At 40.9% G+C, this 20,279-nt stretch overlaps 1 protein-coding gene across 2 annotated transcripts; it reads left to right on the plus strand.

The window, feature by feature from the left end:
• Positions 1 to 1,495: 1,495 nt before the first annotated feature.
• Positions 1,496 to 13,355, plus strand: LOC139459032 (uncharacterized). 2 transcript variants are annotated; one of them, XR_011652680.1, is made up of 3 exons: positions 1,496 to 1,561; positions 9,049 to 9,174; positions 11,932 to 11,983. XR_011652680.1 is itself a non-coding variant. In XM_071240473.1 (3 exons), the coding sequence occupies exons 1-3, from the start codon at positions 7,037 to 7,039 to the stop codon at positions 12,502 to 12,504; spliced, it is 714 nt and encodes a 237-aa protein (XP_071096574.1). In that variant the 3' UTR covers positions 12,505 to 13,355. The 2 variants fall into 2 exon arrangements, 1 of the variants encoding a protein (XP_071096574.1); XM_071240473.1 differs by lacking the exons at positions 1,496 to 1,561; positions 11,932 to 11,983 and adding exons at positions 7,037 to 7,361; positions 12,242 to 13,355.
• Positions 13,356 to 20,279: the final 6,924 nt, after the last annotated feature.

Consider the following 20,279-nt stretch of genomic DNA (forward strand, 5'->3'; position numbering starts at 1 on the left):
GAGAGAGACAAAGTTAAAGGGACTCGTGCGTTAGTATCAACATATTCACTTTAAAGGTTGGTCGTTCTGTGGGGATAAACATGAGTCAGTGTTCCCATGTACATGAAGGACACATTTCGTTGTAATCCGTATTTTGTTATTTTCTCCTATGCAGGTCATCTGATATTTTGTTGCTATGACATTCCGACGCTCTCGTGCTCTGACGTTCAGAAATGACACAGGTGCTCTGACTCTGACGCTCTGACATTTGGACATTTCGACGCTGATTCTCTGAGTCACTTCCCTGAGCTGCCAGGATCCTGACGTCTCTGCTTAAGCTCGTAGATATGTCAGTACCGTATCTACGCTCATGGTAAACACCCTTAGACCTTCACAGCTTCACCACGTACCACCCCCCACCCACCACACACACACACACACACACACACACACACACACACACACACACACACACACACACACACACACACACACACCAAGCTGGTTAACCGTGTAATTACTGAAATACTGCGTAGATAAAATCATTCTCTCACTCATATGTCAACGCGTCAATGCCCTGATTACGTTTCAATGTTTCTCTGTCTCCCTCTCTCTCTCTCTCTCTCACACACACGTACACACACACATGTACACACACACACACACACACACACACACACACACACACATGTACACGTACACACACACATACAGCCATGACATGACTGTTTAATCCAATTGTTTATTGTGTGTTAATAAGAATTTTACGCATCACATGTACGAATACACGACATTTCGACGCTGATTCTCTGAGTCACTTCCCTGAGCTGTCAGGATCCTGACGTCTCTGCTTAAGCTCGTAGATATGTCAGTACCGTATCTACGCTCATGGTAAACACCCTTAGACCTTCACAGCTTCACCACGTACCACTCCCCACCCACCACACACACACACACACACACACACACACACACACACACACACACACACACACACACCAAGCTGGTTAACCGTGTAATTACTGAAATACTGCGTAGATAAAATCATTCTCTCACTCATATGTCAACGCGTCAATGCCCTGATTACGTTTCAATGTTTCTCTCTCTCCCTCTCTCTCTCTCACACACATGTACACACACACATGTACACACACACACACCCGTACACACACACACACACACACGTACACCCACGTACACACACATGTACACGTACACACACACATACAGCCATGACATGACTGTTTAATCCAATTGTTTATTGTGTGTTAATAAGAATTTTACGCATCACATGTACGAAATGTACAGGCGTTGGTGTAGTGAGGAATAACGATTTCACACTTTCAATAGATGATCCGGAATCCTGCGCAAATTCTTGTTCAACTGATACATCCTTCATCCGCACCACGGCGGAATCTGCCTTCGGGGAATAACGTCTGTCCCCAGTGACATGGAACGTTGCAAAGCTATCTGATTTATACATGAGCGACACAGCAGATATATTTCAACGCCACTCTCCGTCACAAACAAGAAGTGTTTGGTCGGGTGACTTTATTTCGCAGATGAGCGAGTTCGATTTCAGGTATGAGTAAATTCGAAAATGTTCATTTCAGTATGCTTATGGTGACAACATTGTGAACCATTTTTCAGGTTTATTTAAATTTGATAACGATCGGTTTTTTTTATAAAGCTTGTTGGTTGTACACTGTTCATATAGGAATTTCTTATTTACAGGAGACGACACATATTTTTTAGCTCCAGCTGCAAAACCAGATAATTTTTTAGTTAAAATTATAAGCCTAAATACATTTTTACAAAATGGTCGGTCCCTTAATGCCGAGCGCTAAGCTTTTGTAGTGGACAGAACCCCCGACCTTGTGATAAATAGATGAATAAAGTGAGCAAATGGTCGTTCCCCAGTCCCTGAAGGGGTAAGGCAATAGCTGGTCCTCTAGGGCTTAGTATACTGTGTCTGAGTGGAGTGTCCATGTTAAACCGCGAACTGGTATTTCATAAGTGAAATACGTTCTTAAACGCGATGTTAAACTCCATTTCACCTCACCTTAAATTTAACTGTTGACATTGTTACAAAAAAATAACAGACACTAGAAGCGTTCGATTATTATAAAATTGAGTGATCGGAGTCAATCGAGGTTATTACATTTCTCTCAACCAGAGTTAATCAAGGATAAATTAGTGCAGTATCCTGTAAACTGTATGATATGCAGCCCTAGATTTTAATGATATGTACCAGGAGACAGAGAAACGCAAAAAACCATGTTCTTCAACACACAACTATGAGAAGGTAACAAATGTGTTCATTTCTTGACAAAGTATCTTGTCAGTATCTTCTTATTTAATGCTTGCAAAACGACAAGACTTCTGTAATACCCTTAGCCTGACATACTACTCTTATCACCTACGTCATAGTGAAGTGTTACTGCTGTTATCACGACCAGGGTCACGTACCCGTGAAGATCCGGACAGAGTAGGATGTGGGTGTGTGTGTGGGTGTGGCTGCTTGTACTAGTCCGGACTGATGTCGATTTATAGTGCTAGCTAACTGAGATACCATGCCACAGGTTAACATGAATATCCCACACAGTATACTGACTCCGAGCCCCTTAATGCCGAGCGCCAGACAGGGTAACAACAAGTACCATCTTTTAACGTCTTTTGGTATGACGCGGTCGCTCTACCACTAGACCACGGAGGCGGTCTCATCTAGCCAGAAGTGGTTTAGTTTGTGTGCAGGTATTTAGGCACTGCCGTAATATATCCTAGCCTACAATGGCTTTGTATGTGTACAGGTATGTTGACGTTGTATCACGTAGCGTAAAGTGGCTCACTATGTGTACAGGTATGTAGGCACCATTGTTATATCCTCTCTCAAAGTGGTTCAACAAGAAACAAACAAAACCAGGATCACACTGGCATGATGTAATAACAGTGCGCCTGTTTATTCAGAAATATTGAATACTTGACAACAAAGTGCAGTGTTAAGTCTTTAAGACACGAACCTGCTTGTGTCTCTCAAGTCACGATTGTATATGCAGATCACGCTTCAACTTGAGGCACCTTACTAACGCCTCTAACGTCGTATTCGTCCCGATTAGTGAGTGAGTATAATTTTACGCCGCTTTTAGCAATATTCCAGCAATGTCACATCGGAGACACGAGAAATGGGCATCACGCATTGTACCTATATCGGGAATCGAACCCGGGTCTTCGGCGTGACGATCGAACGCTTTAACCACTAGGCTACCCGAAGGCCCGTCGTCCTGATTATGATTCCGCGCTTGTGAGTTTCACTGAAGCGATTAATGCCTATCGTCATATAACCGATATACGAGCGTATATAGTACATTTGGACAAACTGTTTAACTCACTCACTCACTCACTGTAAGAAAAGGTCCTCAGCATCATTAAGAGATGACTAAACTGAGGATCTTGTGAACAGAATGAGTGCTCTGATTGATTGCATATCATCGTATTTCGAAAGCGTGGATCATTGCTACCAACCAATTGTTTGACTAACTTATTTTGATGTGGAGATAATGATGGAATATTGAACAACAAGGTGTTATTGTAGTTAAATGTTGACACGCTTCAGTAAGGGCTTTGGATACAACGTTGTCAGGAGAACGAGATGGCAGCAGAAGATTCTCAATCGTACATGCACGGTCCTTGTCAGAGAGTGTCTGAGTGTCTTGTCAATTGCAAGGACATTACAGGACAACAAAGTCAAGTGACCATACGAAAACCTTTCACTCCAGATTGTGAATGTTTTACAAGCAAGGGATAACACTGTATGAGGATATCTTAAACTTAACTTAATCTTAACTTTGTCAGGAGAACGGGATGGCAGCAGAAGATTCTCAATCGTACATGCACAGTCCTTGTCAGAGAGTGTCTGACAGGACAACAAAGTCAAGTTACCATATGAAAACCTTTTACTCCAGATTGTTAACGTTTTACAACCAAGGGATACAATTGTATGAGGATATCTTAAAGAAACTGCAAACTCTGCCCATAAAGCACAAATTGAGATCAAGGCCAGATGGCCCATAATTAAAGACATAACGCTGGAAAACACATACCTGATTGATCGTATGCACTGAGAACAGCTGATATCAGATGAGAGTGAGAAAAAACTTAGATAGAAATCATCAGATCACGACAGATCACGATCACTTGCCTATCATCTCCTCTGGTTATTGGAACAAATTGAAGTGTATTTATTAATGGTTTATTATTTACCTCTTACGTGATAACAGAACAACTCCCAAAACATTCCGTTTATGAACATTTATCATTATTGATTATTAGTCTTAGTACTAGAGGTACAAGAAGTAAAGTACAATGGCAAACCATAAACACTTGTCTCCTTGTTCTATTACCCATTTACGTCATTATCTTCACTGACATAGAGGTTTAGATTGAAAACGTGTACGATTCCGAATACATCATGAACTTGTATGCATATATCACTATCAAATAGGGATGAGACCAGGTGTTCGCGAATAGGTGACGAGCCTATCCTGCCCTACCGACGGCACCTGTCCCAAAAAACATATAAAGGTAAGGCAATTGTTCACCTGGAAAAACACAGGAACATACAAGTCAAAATAGGAAATTGAATCGGAAATTAATTTTGTCACTGATGCGTGAAATTTGGAAATGTCCTCCATATGTCAACACTAAAACATTTTGAGAGCTTTATTGAGGCCTTGAATGTTTTAACCTTGATCAAACATTTTTTCGAAGAAAGAGCGTGCTTGATTGCATTGTACCTGCGCTGTATTGCTCGACTTAAAGGGACAATTGACTATTGGAAAGTTAAAATCACCCCTCTTGTCATACCTTGTTTTGTAACTCTAAATCTGTATGCATAGATCTTATTATGAAACAGGCGTGTCAGCTATATAGTAGTCTTTATTTCTAGGAGGGTAAGTCAGTAGAAGGGAATTTGATATTTGACCGTTACTGAACGATATCTGATTATTGATATACCTTATGCGTTACTTCTTGGCCCAATCGCCTTGTGTGACGTTTAAGAAACTGATCAGCAAGAAGGGGAGTACAACATGTCCATCATTCCACTTGTCTCAAATACTTTCTGTGGATATAAAGAAAAGCCTTCCTTGACAAGGATTTGGTGGTACATTGGCTGGACCCAGCAATATATGTCTCTTTGTACTGGTTTTTATTGGAATCTAGTAAAAACGACTTTCGACGGATTCCCCTTATGGCCTTGACAGCACCCATAATGATTTACAGTTGTGATCAGAATTGTTGGGAGGCTGATCACAATATTTTGGTCCATAGTTGAATACCTGACGATGTGCAATTCATTACCAAGTTGATGCATTGGTGACAACACTCTTCTTGTCCGATGCAGTTCATTATTTTCCCCGTGTGTTTTCGTGTTAACACTTGACGTGCATATGTGTGTGTGGAGTGCCACCGATGGGGTACGCTCACCTTTTCACTAATGGATAGTGATTTATAACACATCTCATTACCTGAGATTATTCACAAGATTCCTAAAGCTCCTAAAACATAACAAACATAGCATGAGGAATGTACACAGACAAACGCACAGCTATGCTTACAAAACTAGGACCTGCTTCCCCTATGACAACACACAGCTCCCCTTATTATACAAGGAATTGTTTCCCTGATGACGACACATAGCTTCCCTTATTATACAAGGAATTGTTTCCCCTTTGACAACATACTGCTTCCCTTATTATACAAGGAATTGTTTCCCCTATGACAACAAATAGCTTCCCTTTTTTAACAATGAACTGTTTCCCCTATGACAACACATAGCTTCCCTTATTATACAAGGCACTGTTTCCCCCATGACAACAAATAGCTTCCATTTTTTAACAAGGAATTGTTTCCCCTATGACAACACATAGCTTCCCTTATTATACAAGGAATTGTTTCCCCCATGACAACAAATAGCTTCCATTTTTTAACAAGGAATTGTTTCACCTATGACAACACACATCTTCCCTTATTATACAAGGAATTGTTTCACCTATGACAACACACGGATTCCCTTATTATACAAGGAATTGTTTCCCCCATGACAACAAATAGCTTCCCTTTTTTAACAATGAACTGTTTCCCCTATGACAACACATAGCTTTCCTTATCATACAAGGCATTGTTTCCCCTATGACAACACACAGCTTCCCTTATTATACAAGGAATTGTTTCCCCCATGACAACAAATAGCTTCCCTTTTTTAACAATGAACTGTTTCCCCTATGACAACACATAGCTTCCCTTATCATACAAGGAATTGTTTCCTCTATGACAACACACAGCTTCCCTTATTATACAAGGAACTGTTTCCCCTATGACAACAAATAGCTTCCCTTTTTTAAACAAGGAATTGTTTCTCCTATGACAACACACATCTTCCCTTATAAGAGAATGAACTGTTTCCCCCATGACAAGACACAGCTTCCCTTATTATACAAGGAATTGTTTCCCCTATGACAACAGACAGTTTCCCTTATTATACAAGGAACTGTTTCCCCCATGACAACACACAGCTTCCCTTATTTAACAAGGAATTGTTTCACCTATGACAACATAAAAATGTAGCTTCCCTTATTATACTAGGAACTGTTTCCCCTATGACGACACATAGCTTCCCTTATTATAGAAGGAATTGTTTCCCATATGACAACACACAGCTTCACTTATTATACAAGGAATTGTTTCCCCCATGACAACACAGAGCTTCCCTTATTTATACAAGGGCGTATTCCCATAGGAAACAACACCCTTATCTAACCCTTGAACTAAGTGACGATTGTTGTTTACAATCATTGTAAAAAAGGGAGGAAGGCAGAGTTAGTAATTCTCTGGAGCTGAAAGGCTTCCACAGGGGAGACACCATTCTTTGTTGCCACGTTTCACCGAAGCTTCACACACATGACGTCCGGACATTTCATTTTCGCTTAATCGTTGAACACGCAACATTGGTTTGTGCAGAAACAAAACGACGCCAGTCAGTGTCAACGCACAGAGAATCATGTCCTGGTACAAGACAGTTGTGAATGTTGTGCAAATGTTGTGCTTCAACTTACTTCTTCTTGTAGACACTGAACCAATATCGTGCAGCATGCAGTCCATGCCCAGCCGTGATGATCTTAACGCTACAACAGGCCTCAGATGGACGTCAGTTTTGTCTGCTCGCGTTGACTGCCTTCTACGTTGTTATGACGACACCCTTTGCAAGAGTTTTATCTATAACCAGCAGACTGGCATCTGCTCGGGGTTTTATGCCTTGCCCGACAGTATCAAATCTTCAAATCTTCTCAACTCTCCTGGTTCGAGGTGGTTCACTATGTGTACAGGTATGTAGACTCAAAGATTGTATCTCCCAGCTTATTTAAGTGTAGAGGTGACTAACGGGATCGGGTGGTCAGGCTCGCTGACTTGGTTGATGCATGTCATCGTATCCCATTGCATTGATCGATGCTCATGATTTCAATCGCTCCATTTTTTACTGTTTCGATTTCGAATAGCTGGAAAATTGCTGACTATGGCTATAGGCAGAAGACAAACAATCGGGTTTTTGCTTAAAATAGTTGTGGTCACTATGAGTTCAGGAATTTCGGCCTTGTTGTATCACCTTGCCAAAGTGGTTCAGTATGTATACAATACGTAGGTAGTGCCGTATAATCTGACCGTTTAAATATAATAGCTATATTTGTTTAAAAAACTCATTTACGAACATAAACTGCAAAGACTGCCCAAAACTTTCCAAAATATTCAACTTAAACTGTCAGAATACTATAACGTAACAAAATGTGCAGCTGCTATGACAGGCAATATCGATCAATTTTACAAATTCTGGTCAACATGTCATATGCTTTTCATGTAATTATGAAAATTATCTGCATGCAATAAAAATGTAAAGGAGAACAAAATGTTTACATGTATGTAGGTACTGCCGTATAATCTACAAGCCTAAGATGGTTCAGTATGTGTACAGGTATTTTGTATCACCTAGTCTAAAGTGATTCAGTTTGTGCGTTATCCATTACTTTCTTCCACTTATGGTACACACAGTTTATATATACTACCGGCCAAAAACAAGTGAACCAATGATTTGAATGCAGTTGTTGAGGTGTACATTTTCAATACTGTGGCGTTGCATCTGAAAATTTCTCGACAGTGGGACAAGTATCGGCAACCGAGTCAACCTGGTCAAGATCGTCTCATGTTATTAATTTCACTACGCAATAGATTCAAATACTCTCCTGTTATGAATAGAGATTTCCGTACAATAACAGGAAGGCTTGTTTCAAAATCTATCGTTAAAACCGACAATATGCTGACCGCCTGAACGCAAAGCGTCACGTGAAGGGTCTGACCGTAACAGCTTACCAAAGGCGAAAACGATTGGGGTTGGCGACCATATTGCAGACAAGTCAAGGTGTTACCTCCGATTTACAGATAGCATAAAAACGTTGTTGCCGACGTGGCGGCGAGCGATATTCTTGACCGTGATAGATTTGGGGGCTGTAGTGACATTGTGTAGGGCGGTATCACACATGGCAGGTGAACTGATTTATTTGGTTATTGTGAATCGACATTTGACTGGCCAGCGATATGTTGACGAAATTTTGCGCGCTGTTGTTTCATTCGTACGAATTGTCAGCAGAAATGTTGAACTTTAAGATGACAATGCCAGACACATCGTGCACAGGTCATCACAAGAAGGCATACGGACATTGGATTGGCCCACTAAGTCCCATGACATATCCCCAACGGAGCATCTGTGGGATGTTCTCGTGCGGAGGGTGTACATCCAGCTTGGGGTAGCGCTTCGGAATGGCGAGCAATATCAAGGCTAACCATACGCGAGCTACTCAACAGTATGCCAACAGGGTGTCGTGCATGTGTCGCCCGACATGGTGAACACATCAGGTATTGATCTGCACGCCCGAAATTAATTTTACAGAGATGTATCCTGTGTGTATATATTTCTATTTCTATTGACCTCTGTGATAGTTCACTGTATATAATTATTTCCAGAACTGCAAATTGTCACCCGACGGTGCGAGTCGACTGGGTGTCCTGTGACCGCCTCCTTCAGGACAGGGCTGTGTGGATGTGGCTTCGGGCGCAGCTTTGACCCCTCTACGAAATCGTGCGTGAAATGTAAGTACGTTACGTAAATGCAAATGCTTGTCGCAGGCGCCAACCAATGAGCATCTACTGGTTGCAATGTTTGTCTTGTCGTTGCCTGTGCCATAAAGCTGGTCTCCTGGTCCAGGCTCGATAAGTTTCGCCGTCACATAGATGGAATATTGCCCACTGCGGCCTGAAACAAGGTTCACTTACACACAGCAGTTTGTTTGTTTGTTTGTTTGTTGTTTAATGCCGCACTCAGCAATATTTCAGCTATACGTCAGTCTGTAAATGATAAAGTCAATCAGGGGCAATCCAGTGGTTGATATCATGAGCATCAATGTACGCAATTGGGATATGATGACATATGCATCAACCAACTTAACGAGCCTGGCCACCCGATCCCGTTAGTCGCCTCTTACGACAAGCATTGTTGGTGAAAAACAAATCTTACCGGGAGTCCTCACGGGACTCTAAATAGTGAGTGAGTCACATCGGGCTACGCGGACACACTCAGCCAGGGCACACATTATTACCACCGAACGTTCATTTTATTCGGTTCTTAAGATAAGCATACGCTACTTGGGGTCATTTGGACAGGTGTGTCCTTTATATTCATCAGAATGAATGAACAAGGAAGCGTTCTATTATCAAATTAGAGCCAGGAAAACCCGGGATTGTGGACCACCACGACACACATTTACGGGGGCGGAGGGCTAGTCTATTGCTTCAGACTCAATTCCAGATTTGTAGTATGTTGGAAGCCCATTTTTAGTTTTTCCCGCCTTGGTATTGTTGGAACATGGCTAAAAGCGGCGCAAGAAGCAATTCCAAACGCAGTGACAAATCTTATCCGATTCATTTCAAACATAGAGTGTTTGGAACCTACTTTGCCACGGATTCCCCATGGAGTGTTCTCTGTATTAAAAAAAACGTGAGGATATCGGAAGCAGTCTTGTTCAACAAATTGTCGTAAGAGCCAACTAAAAAAAGAAATAGGTGGTCAGTTCGGGTGACGGATTCGATGACTGAATCGTTGACTGACACGGTGACTGACTCGGTGACCGTCTTGGTGACTGACTGACACGGTGACAGGATCGATGGCTGACGCAGGGATTGAATCCATGAAAAACTCGCTGACTGACTAGTTGCATGATTAGGTAACCGAATCGGTGACTGACACGGTGACAGGAACGATGGCTGACGCAGTGATTGAATCCATGAAAAACACGCTGACTGACTAGTTGCATGATTAGGTAACCGAATCGGTGGCTGACACGGTGACAGGATCGATGGCTGACGCAGTGATTGAATCCATGAAAAACTCGCTGACTGACTAGTTGCGTGATTAGATAACCGAATCCATATCTGGGGCGGTGGCTGATTCGTCGACTGACTCGGTGCCTGAATCGGTTGGTGATTGGGTGGCTGATTCCGTAAGTGAGTGAGCTGGGTTTAACGCCGCTTTTAACAGTATTCCAGTTATATCACGGCGTGTCAGTTTAATGTGGGATAAAAGCCCGAGGTGATGCAGGTCTCAGAAGTTTACCGCTACGGTGAAACCCACGAGCACGGCTATGGGGCTGACAAACCGAGAAACATAATCGGGGCAAACCGGGAATCGAACCCACAATCATGGGTTTCTGGCGTGCAAAAGGGACGCAACTCTGCACAGCGAATCGCGGCGTCTTACACGACTGGGCCACCCGTAAGTGACTAAATGACTGATTAGGCGACTGACTCGATGGCTGATTCCGTAAGTGGATCGGTGGCTGTGCCGGTTACTGACTCGGCGACTGGCTCTGTGACGTGGATCGTTGCTCGCCCTTTTAGCCTCTGGTTTGTCTGTCCCACTACAGGCCGGATATAGCTGCGATGTTAAATATTGCCCCTCTTACTCTCGCAATTTAAAACTGTTTTAATGCCTAATTGACAAGTATTATCATATCAGCCAGGCATACTTACGAGCATAAAAAAATCCTATAACCAAGTAAGTGAGTACATGTGATGATGAAAACATCTTCAATACTTCGGGCTTTCCTCCCACATAAAGCGGGCCGCCTCCGTGGTCTAGTGGTAGAGCGTCCGCCCGGATCGCCATATCGATCTCCGGCCGCGTCATACCAAAAGACGTTAACAGAAGGTACTTGTTGTCACCTCGCCCGGCGCTCGACATTAAGGGGATAAAACAAGGACTGGTCCCCTCGGTGTCAGTATACTGTTTCTGAGATGGATATTCATGTTAAACTGTGGCATGGTATCTACTGAGCTAGCACTATAAATAGGCATCAGTCCGGACGAGTACAAGTAGCCACACACGCACGTGCATGCACGTCACGATATGAGTGCAATAATCTTGGACGCGACTTTAAACCCCTTTTATCTCACCTCACTTCCCACGTAATGCTGGTACGCCGAGGTATAACTGAAATAGTGTTCAAAGCGGTGTAAAAACTCTACCAACGTCGTCATGCCTAATTACGTTTCTCAGCACCACATTCGGGCACATGGCTTCACAAAAGGGGCAACTATCCAATCATTATGACATCCCCCTGACCCAACACACAGATAAAAATATGAGACAGCTTAAGTGCTGTTAAGTCCAATTGTTCATTGTGTGTAAAAAGAAATATCTATTCCAGCGTGCGCATCATACAGAAACGAATACACGCAGTTTACAGGCGTAGGTCTAATGGGATATCTGACCCTGAATCCTGCGCAAACGGCGTGTTTAAGGAAGTTCTGTTCAATTGGTTATTGTGTGTTCACAAGAAATGTCTATTTCAGCGTGCGCATCATATGGAAACGAATACACGCAGTTTACGGGCGTAGGTCTAATTGGATATCTGACCCTGAATCCTGTGCAAAAGGCGTGTTTTAGGAAGTTCTGTCCAATTGGTTATTGTGGTAACAAGAAATGTCTATTCCAGGGTGCGCATCATACGGAAATGAATACACGCAGTTTACAGGCGTTGGTGTAATGGGATATAATAATGCCACTCATTCAATATCTGACCCTGAATCCTGCGCAAACGGCGTGTTTAAGGATGTTCTGTCCAATTGTTTATTGTATGTTAACAAGAAATGTCTATTTCAGCGTGCGCATCATATGGAAACGAATACACGCAGTTTACAGGAGTTGGTCTGATGGAGCATAATGATATCAGACTTTCCATATCTGACCCTGAATCCTGCGAAAAGGCTTGTTCAGCTGAAACATCCTTCGTCTGCACCACGGCGGAATCTGCCTACGGGGAATGTCGTCTGTCCCCAGTGACTTGGAACGTCGTAAATATATCTGCACTGTATATGCACAATACTGCAAATATATTTCAACGCCACTGTGCGTCACGCCCATAATTTGTATTGTTGGGTGACTTTATCTCGCATATGGTTACATCATATCCTCAGCCGTTATTATGGTCGTCTTTTCGAAAAAGGTTTTTACCACATGGAAGTACGTCTTCCCGAAGCAAGTGAGTTAACTGACTATAAAAGTCCAGTTTCCACCCTTGCCGAACTTGCCTCGGGAAGATGATGGAAGTAATGTCATACCCTATTTCAGTGTACTCTATGTACAGTGTACTTTGACACTGCCTTTTCAATGCTTTAAACGACAAGTTTGGAATCTAATTTATTTGATGACGAGGCCTGTTCTTTCAAGGACAGCGTTGACAACAAATAGACAGGTTTTATATCAATTAAAAACAATACAGTTAAGCGTGAGTGTGGGTTTACGCCGCTTTTAGCAATATTCCTGCAACATCACGGCGGGGGACACCAGAAATTGGCTTCCTACATTGTACCCATGTCGGGAATCGAACCCGGGTCAGCGGCGTGACGAGCGAACGCTTTAACCACTAGGCTACCCGACCGCCCCTAATACAATTAAAAAGGAATGTCATATCCACTGTGTCTAGTGATGTATAGACATGTTTCTAAACATACACCAACGACAAATGGAGAGAACATGTTAATATACAGTTCAATTCTTTATTTACCTTAAGCTTCACAGCTATCATTGTAAAAATATATTGTTGAAAAATACAGTTTTGCTCCCTCGTGCAGACTAGTTGTGTAGGGTATTTGGTGATGCATAAGCACATGTTACATGTTTCAAATTTCAAATTCAAACCCCAAAGTGATTCCCAATGCTTGTCGTAAGAGGCGAATTAATGGATGCGAGGGACAGACTGGGTCACTTTGTTGCTAACGTAACATCCTTTCATGACCGTTTCTTTAGATATCAATTACTGCCTTGCCTAGTCAAGTCTCGATTATACACGAGCAGCCGTCATATAGCTGGAATACTGCTTAGTGTGGCGTTAAACAACAAACACATTTAATGTTAAATGTACGATCACATTATAGGTGTTAAGACAGACTGTACAATATCATCTAATGTAAGACATGTGACCGAGTATAAACTATGTGCTGGACATAAAACATATAACTTTGGTATGGTTGCCATGGTATTTAACTGAATAAATATTATGGGAGTAACCTCTTACGGGGTTAATAAACTAGAATATATGTACATCACCCATTTAGGTAATTTAAAACCCATACTATTTATTACATAACGTTTTCATGAACAATTTCTGAAAGTACTTAATGCTGATCTTTTTACGATAGCTTCCTTATAAGAGAGAGTTTTCCTTACAAATAATTCGTTCGAATCTTATTTTTCTGTGCGATTTGTGGTATACCAACCATGATATTGTTGTGAATGTTTATTAAGGAATCGATTTTTTTCAAGCTGCTTGTATTGTTTTGTTTAGTTATCTTTTGTTAATTTTACAAAAGTATCTAACATAACACTAATGTGTGGATGTGGGGGTTTCTTAAAGAACTAAGATATTCCCCAAATCTATGTTTTTAGCAATAAGTCCGTTTCAAATATATTACCCCTTACCCCTAGTTTGGATAGGTTTACATGTAATGTAATCACATTTTGGAACAGTTCTTTAAATTTCCATTACATGTAACAAAAACTCTGTATACTTTCGTTTGCCCGTCATTTTATGCCGCTATGACTGCCGTAAGTCTATGCTAAAGAACGGTGTATATATAGGAGTTACGGCCGCCTTAGCCCTACGTTCGCTTTGTGGAACGGGGCCCTGGGCAAATACAGCCATCTCTATGGTTACATGTCTACTTTACGATTTCTAATATTTGTGTTTATTAATCTGTATGAAAGTTACTTATGTCCTTACTGGAGCATTAGTTATCTTGGTTTGTTGCAATGAAATTTGTAAATATCGCAAATATACTAAAATGTCTGCAACACACTATCACAAAATGAGAGTTTAAGGTACTTGAATAATTTGTTTTGAAATCGGTGATTAGTAAATTACTTTAATATATTTTTCAACTCTTGGTATATTGTGCAAAAGGATATTACACGGAATATCGTTTCAGAAAGACAGGTCTAGTTATAGCTCAAATGAACAGATGTCGCAGTCAAGTGAGCAGTTTCCTGAACGCAAAGACATATGTGTGTACATTTGAATGTATCATCCAATATTGCTCTACAAAGAACAACATCAATTTCTATGACACATTTCTTTTGTCCGTTTACATTGTGGTGTGGAATTGACAATCTACATTTTTCTACAGCTCTTAACAACTGCATATGTTGGTTACGGAGAGATGCGAAGATCAAGATGGAGTTGCATATATATGACGTCATTGCATAGCAACATCACATCATGACGTCACGTTCCGACTCTCGCCTAATTAACTTTTAAGAACAAGGAAAGACATTTCTTTCAACTGTGTGTTTTGAACTTTTACCGCGCGCAAGTACAATATCTGTATTTCTCATTGATTTCGTTAATCCTACTAAATGGTTAGACCACAAAACCTTTAGTCATATTTGTTTGCAATAAATAAAAGCAATATATTGTAAGGTGTAGCAGGATCACGGGGGGTACATGGGGTTTTATAAAGTTTTATACGAAGAGTCGGAGGGTGGCCTTGACATCACATGTCACCCAGTAGAGAAAAACCTTATGGAATTCATATCTTACACATTCTAGAGAGATTCTGCGAAAGATATAGCGAATGAGAAGTGTTTGGAATTTTTTTGCAGAGTGGTCACATTGAGAGTTTATTTTTCACTATGGTCCTAATTGTTCCTGATAGGCTTTTCTTGGCCGAGTGTTGAATGAAAATATAAACATGTTAGTCAGTGGGATTTGTTGCACCAACTCGGCTTTCGGCTCTTTCGTATCTGTGGGTTAGACCAAAGAGTATGGATTCGCCATTTCACATGTTAGAAGTCATCCATGCTTTGACGTCGCCACAGCAACTTGCCTTTTTTGCACTGCTTCTCCTGCTGCTGCGGGGCATAGCTTTACAATTGTCATGAGCTGGGAGTTGTCAGTATAACGATGACATTTAAAATTATTCTTCTCTATTATAGCACCTAGTGGTTCTAGTGTAAATAGTGAAAACAACACTGGTCGCAGTACAAACCCCCGAGGGACACCACACTTCAGTGAGATTGTATCTGACGTGAAACCATCTGGAATGCCGGTTTGCAGTCTATTGAAGAGAAATTACTTCCATTCTCTAACTGAAATCGACCCAGCAGCTTGTATGTATATGTATGTATATCCTGGCGAAATTGTGTAGTTATACTTTTTTATTGTAAATTTTACACAATATACGGCTTTCCCGTTTGTCGGCAAACTGACCGCGAAACTGACGTTCAGGAACGTATGAACGACTCATGTTAACATTCATATGTTTCACGAGCCTCATTCGCGGGTAAAACCCCTAGAAATGCACTTGACAAATAAATACAGAAGCGTTTGTTTCTAGCCATTTATGCCCTTTATCTTGAACTCAGTATTTTAACACTCGTTGGAATTTGTGACTGCATGTCAGTTTAGGAAGATCTTCGCTACGACCCATCAGAGATGCACATCGAAACTATCAACTCGATCAGTGTCTTGACTGACTGTGACAACAATCTGTGAATTTACCTCAGTATATATATATGTATATATATTGACACATTTCTATGACCCCCTTTCAATGATCGGCTAGCTGATCAATGGTGACTAACACTTATAATCGTAATCATTAACAACGTTGGAAATCTCTCCCCTCACGTTTGCCGTGTCGATCATTTTGACGTCTTGTACTTAATGTAAATGCATTACGACACGCTGTCAATGTCACTGTGACTGATTTACTGAGGAAGTTCTTAACAGGTCTTTCTCATCGTATATTGTGCACACCTCACATTAAACATTATGGGAGTTTTGAGGCCTAAACTGAATGAATGTCGGAGCTTGATACAATGTTTGACCCTTACTTTATGAACTTTTATATTCCAATGAACACGCACATTGTGAAAATCAATTCCTAATTAATTCAAAAGAGGAACATGTCTGTTTAAGTCGAAATTTAAGAACTGAACTCTCCAGGTAGTGAGATTATTTTTTATGAAAAAGACATTTACATATTGTGAGCTGTCTGAATTATGTTTCCATATATATTTCAATGCATAACGATATGTCCGTATCGCACAAATTGTTAAAATATATATTATTGTTGATGTGTTATGCCTACTTTAATTCGGTATAGTAGAGAATTCCTTATAATACTCTCAACTGGAGAGCGTTACATTGTATGTTGTATTCTTGTATATTTTGCTGTGCTTTTTTTCTATTTCAATGTTTTGCAAAACATAGGGACTCTGGAAAAAATAAAATTAAAAATCAAGATCATCATCGAGCATTATTAAAGGTTATTATCATTTTTTAAATGAATAACACACTTGATGGATGAACAAAATGTAGACTGGAGCAATATCAATTCTATGACGATAACATTGCCTAAAACAAACCAAAACAAACCAATAAAATTAAATATGTGAAATATATTTAAGAAAACAAGTATCCAGAGTTATTTAATGCATTCAGAACACACCAGTGACTAAGAAACAATACGCATCGAATAATTTACTTTAGTATTTTTTAAATTCATTTTTTAAATTCACTGCTTCTAGATTGCTTCCATGGTTTTATATTTTGGGGGTCGCAAGATCCGTAAACCAAGTCATGTTTTTGAAAAAACCTGGCCTGGCTTAAGTTCCTTACATTGGTTCAATGTGTGAAGCCCATTTCACGTGCTCCCTGCCCTGATAGTTCTGGTATGATTCTAAATGGGGCGTGAAACCATACCCACTCTCTCTATGAATTAAGCACATATGTCTGTAGCCTCAGAGACGCATTAATGAGTCACAAGTTCACTTGTGTCTTCCTGCTTCACCAATATCTTCATGGATATCGCTGTTTCTTGTATTTTATTTTGAAGGTTCCAGTGTTTGTTGTTTTTCAATAAAATTGTTTGTCGTATAAAATTGTCTCGTTTGTGATTCCTTTTAGATCAACTTCATATAGTAACACTGGTGTCTGTATGTAATGCAGTTGTATCTAAATATTTATGGTTCAGAGAACCCGTGTGGTTGAAGTAGTGTCCACTTTCTCAGGTTGGTCCTCCTGTGGACAGAGCCATGGTTCAAGGGATGGTTCAAGTTACATGATACTCAGGCACCCCGGCATCCAGGTGCTCTGACGTACAGGTGCTCTGACGTACAGGTGCTCTGACACTCACAAACTCAGAAACTCTGACACTCTGGAACTCTGACATTTTGACACCCTGCTCTTCTGACGTTTCCGTGCTCCGACACTGAATCCTGACGCCCTGACACAAGTGCCCTGCTCAACTTCTCCTGAATATGCCCAGGTTTGATATTTAATAGTTCTAGCACATAGCTGGAATTCCGGTGCCGAATACTATGAATCGGATGAAGAGGATTTTACATCCGCTTTAAAGAATCGGTGAACACATATTGTGTCTTTGCAACTTCATAATAACAAGACACAACGATTATGTTGAATGACAGTTATCAGACTATTTAGTGTTTTGGTAGACTTGGAATTTGTCAGAGTATAGTATAATAACACATGGTACTGTCCAGATGAGAATGTTCAGTTGTGTGTGATTGTATCCATTCCCTTTGCTACTACTATTACTGTGTTGTTAACCAGAATAAACAAAGCGCCCTAATGTAACAGTGAGTGAGTGAGTGAGTTAGGTTTAAAGCCGCTTTCAACAGTATTCCAGTTATATCACGGCGTGTCAGCTTAATGTGGGAGGAAAGCCCGAAGTGATGCAGGTCTCAGACGTTTACCACTTCGGTGAAACCCACGAGCACGGGTATGGTGCTGACAAACCTAGAAACATAATCGGGGCGAACCGGGATTCGAACCCACAATCATAGGTTTCTGGCGTGTCCAAGGGACGCAACCCTGCACAGCGAATCGCGGCGCCTTAGACGACTGGGTCACCCGTGCCCCCCCCCCCCCCCCTAATGTAACAAAACTGAGGTACAAATGCCGACTGAGGTACAAATGCCGAATGGAAAGAAGGAATGGTAAGATCCGTTTTATACCATCATAGATGTTGATGATCAGATTGTCGTGACTTGGTGCAGCCATTTTTTTTTTCAAATGCAAGACAGGTGATACCTGATTCGTCAATATGGGGGACATGGATGGGACTCGAAATTGTCGCTTGTTGTCTTACAGTCGAGCCACGAAATTCCAGTCTAGTTCGGCGAGGGTGGAAACTGGACTTTCAACTCTCAGTTAACTCCCTTATGAAGATGGTGATCGGAAAGCCAGGTGTATTTCATGTGAAAGCCGAAGATTACGTTTTGTTACAAATTTCATCGATTCCTATGTTGTTTGTTGTTTAACGAAACACTAAGCAACATTCCAGGTATTCATGACGGTTTTGAACGGACAGCCCAGTGAGTGATATAATGAGCATAGACCCACACAGTTAGGATACGACGGCATACAACCAACTAAGACAGCGAGCCTAAGACTAAGACAGCCTAAGGTTAAGACACCATTTCGTTACTCTTACGACAAGTTAATAAGGACCTGTATCCCTATCATGAATTCTCTCGGAAGATTCCTTCAGAAAGTATCCAACTGAACATTCTACCTCGTACACTATGTGCTTTTTATTTGATTAATTAAGTTAATAATTGCCTTCTTATCTTCTGTTTTGGGATTCTTGAAAGAATATTATTTATTTAATTTATAACAGGTAACATGTCAAACAGTTTATACTCTCACTGATGCTTGATTTGTGGCTCTTGACCTTGTTTAGGAATGATTGCGACATTTCACCAAGTGTTTTGAACTAACAGACCTGGTCAACAGAGGTACTTGTGTTCTGATACTGCGCTATAACGCAGATGTAGCTTCCTACATTACCTGTGTTTTACAGTTCCTTGTTAAATACACCAAGCACTACATTATCCTACGAATCTGTGAGCTTTCCTACTATTTGTAACAATGCCATTAACTGTACCATGACAAGGTCTGTGATTGGTGCCATTTTCTCTTTTCTTCAATAACGTCGGAGAAATATTCATTTTAAAAATGAAAGACAGACACCTTGTACGCGTTTTCCTCGAGGAACAATGTATTTGAACTCGGCATGTGGGATTTGAACCCTAACAACTCACAGAGCAGTGTTGGCATGTTTGGGAACTGAATAAAAGCGACACAAAACATGTCCCTAATCTTAAGAAATCCCCACTGAAAGCAGAGCAAAGTATGTGTTTATGAATCAGTGTCGACTAGTGATGATGCAAGGTGTTCGCGAAAAGGTGAGCGTATCATGCCTCACGGGTGGCCTCCATCACAATCACATGTAAATGCAAGTCAACTGTTCACCTGAAAAACAAAACAAATGGGAACATATGGTACAAGTCAAAATAGGGAATTTCATCGGCTTATGCGTCAAATTTGGGGCTTTTTGGGGTAGAGTCATGTGTTTCTTCATCTTCCAGACCTGAGTTTTCTTTTCTTCATGAAAGAGAGCTGAGATTTTGTTTTACGTCAATCCATTGACAGAATGTTAAAACTTTCTCACTATTCACTTTAACATAAAAACTTTATGTGCGTTTCAAGCAGAACAATAAAACTACTAGAATAATAAAGCCTTTTTATACATGTATTCGTTACAACACAATGTGTGCAGTTTTTTTTCAAATTGACAGAAAACTGGTGAACTTGACATTTTGCACTCAGAGTGTG

This window comes from Haliotis cracherodii, unplaced genomic scaffold (genome assembly GCF_022045235.1).
Source record: "Haliotis cracherodii isolate W230 unplaced genomic scaffold, xgHalCrac1.p SCAF_13, whole genome shotgun sequence".
NCBI classification, from domain to species: Eukaryota; Metazoa; Mollusca; class Gastropoda; order Lepetellida; family Haliotidae; genus Haliotis; species Haliotis cracherodii.

Coding starts and splice junctions, on each gene's coding strand:
- LOC139459032 (XM_071240473.1), top strand. CDS start 7,037: ATGTCCTGGTACAAGACAGTTGTGAATGTTGTGCAAATGTTGTGCTTC. Junction 7,362..9,048: donor GTGGTTCACTATGTGTACAG/GTATGTAGACTC, acceptor AATTATTTCCAG/AACTGCAAATTGTCACCCGA. Junction 9,175..12,241: donor TACGAAATCGTGCGTGAAAT/GTAAGTACGTTA, acceptor TGTCTATTTCAG/CGTGCGCATCATATGGAAAC.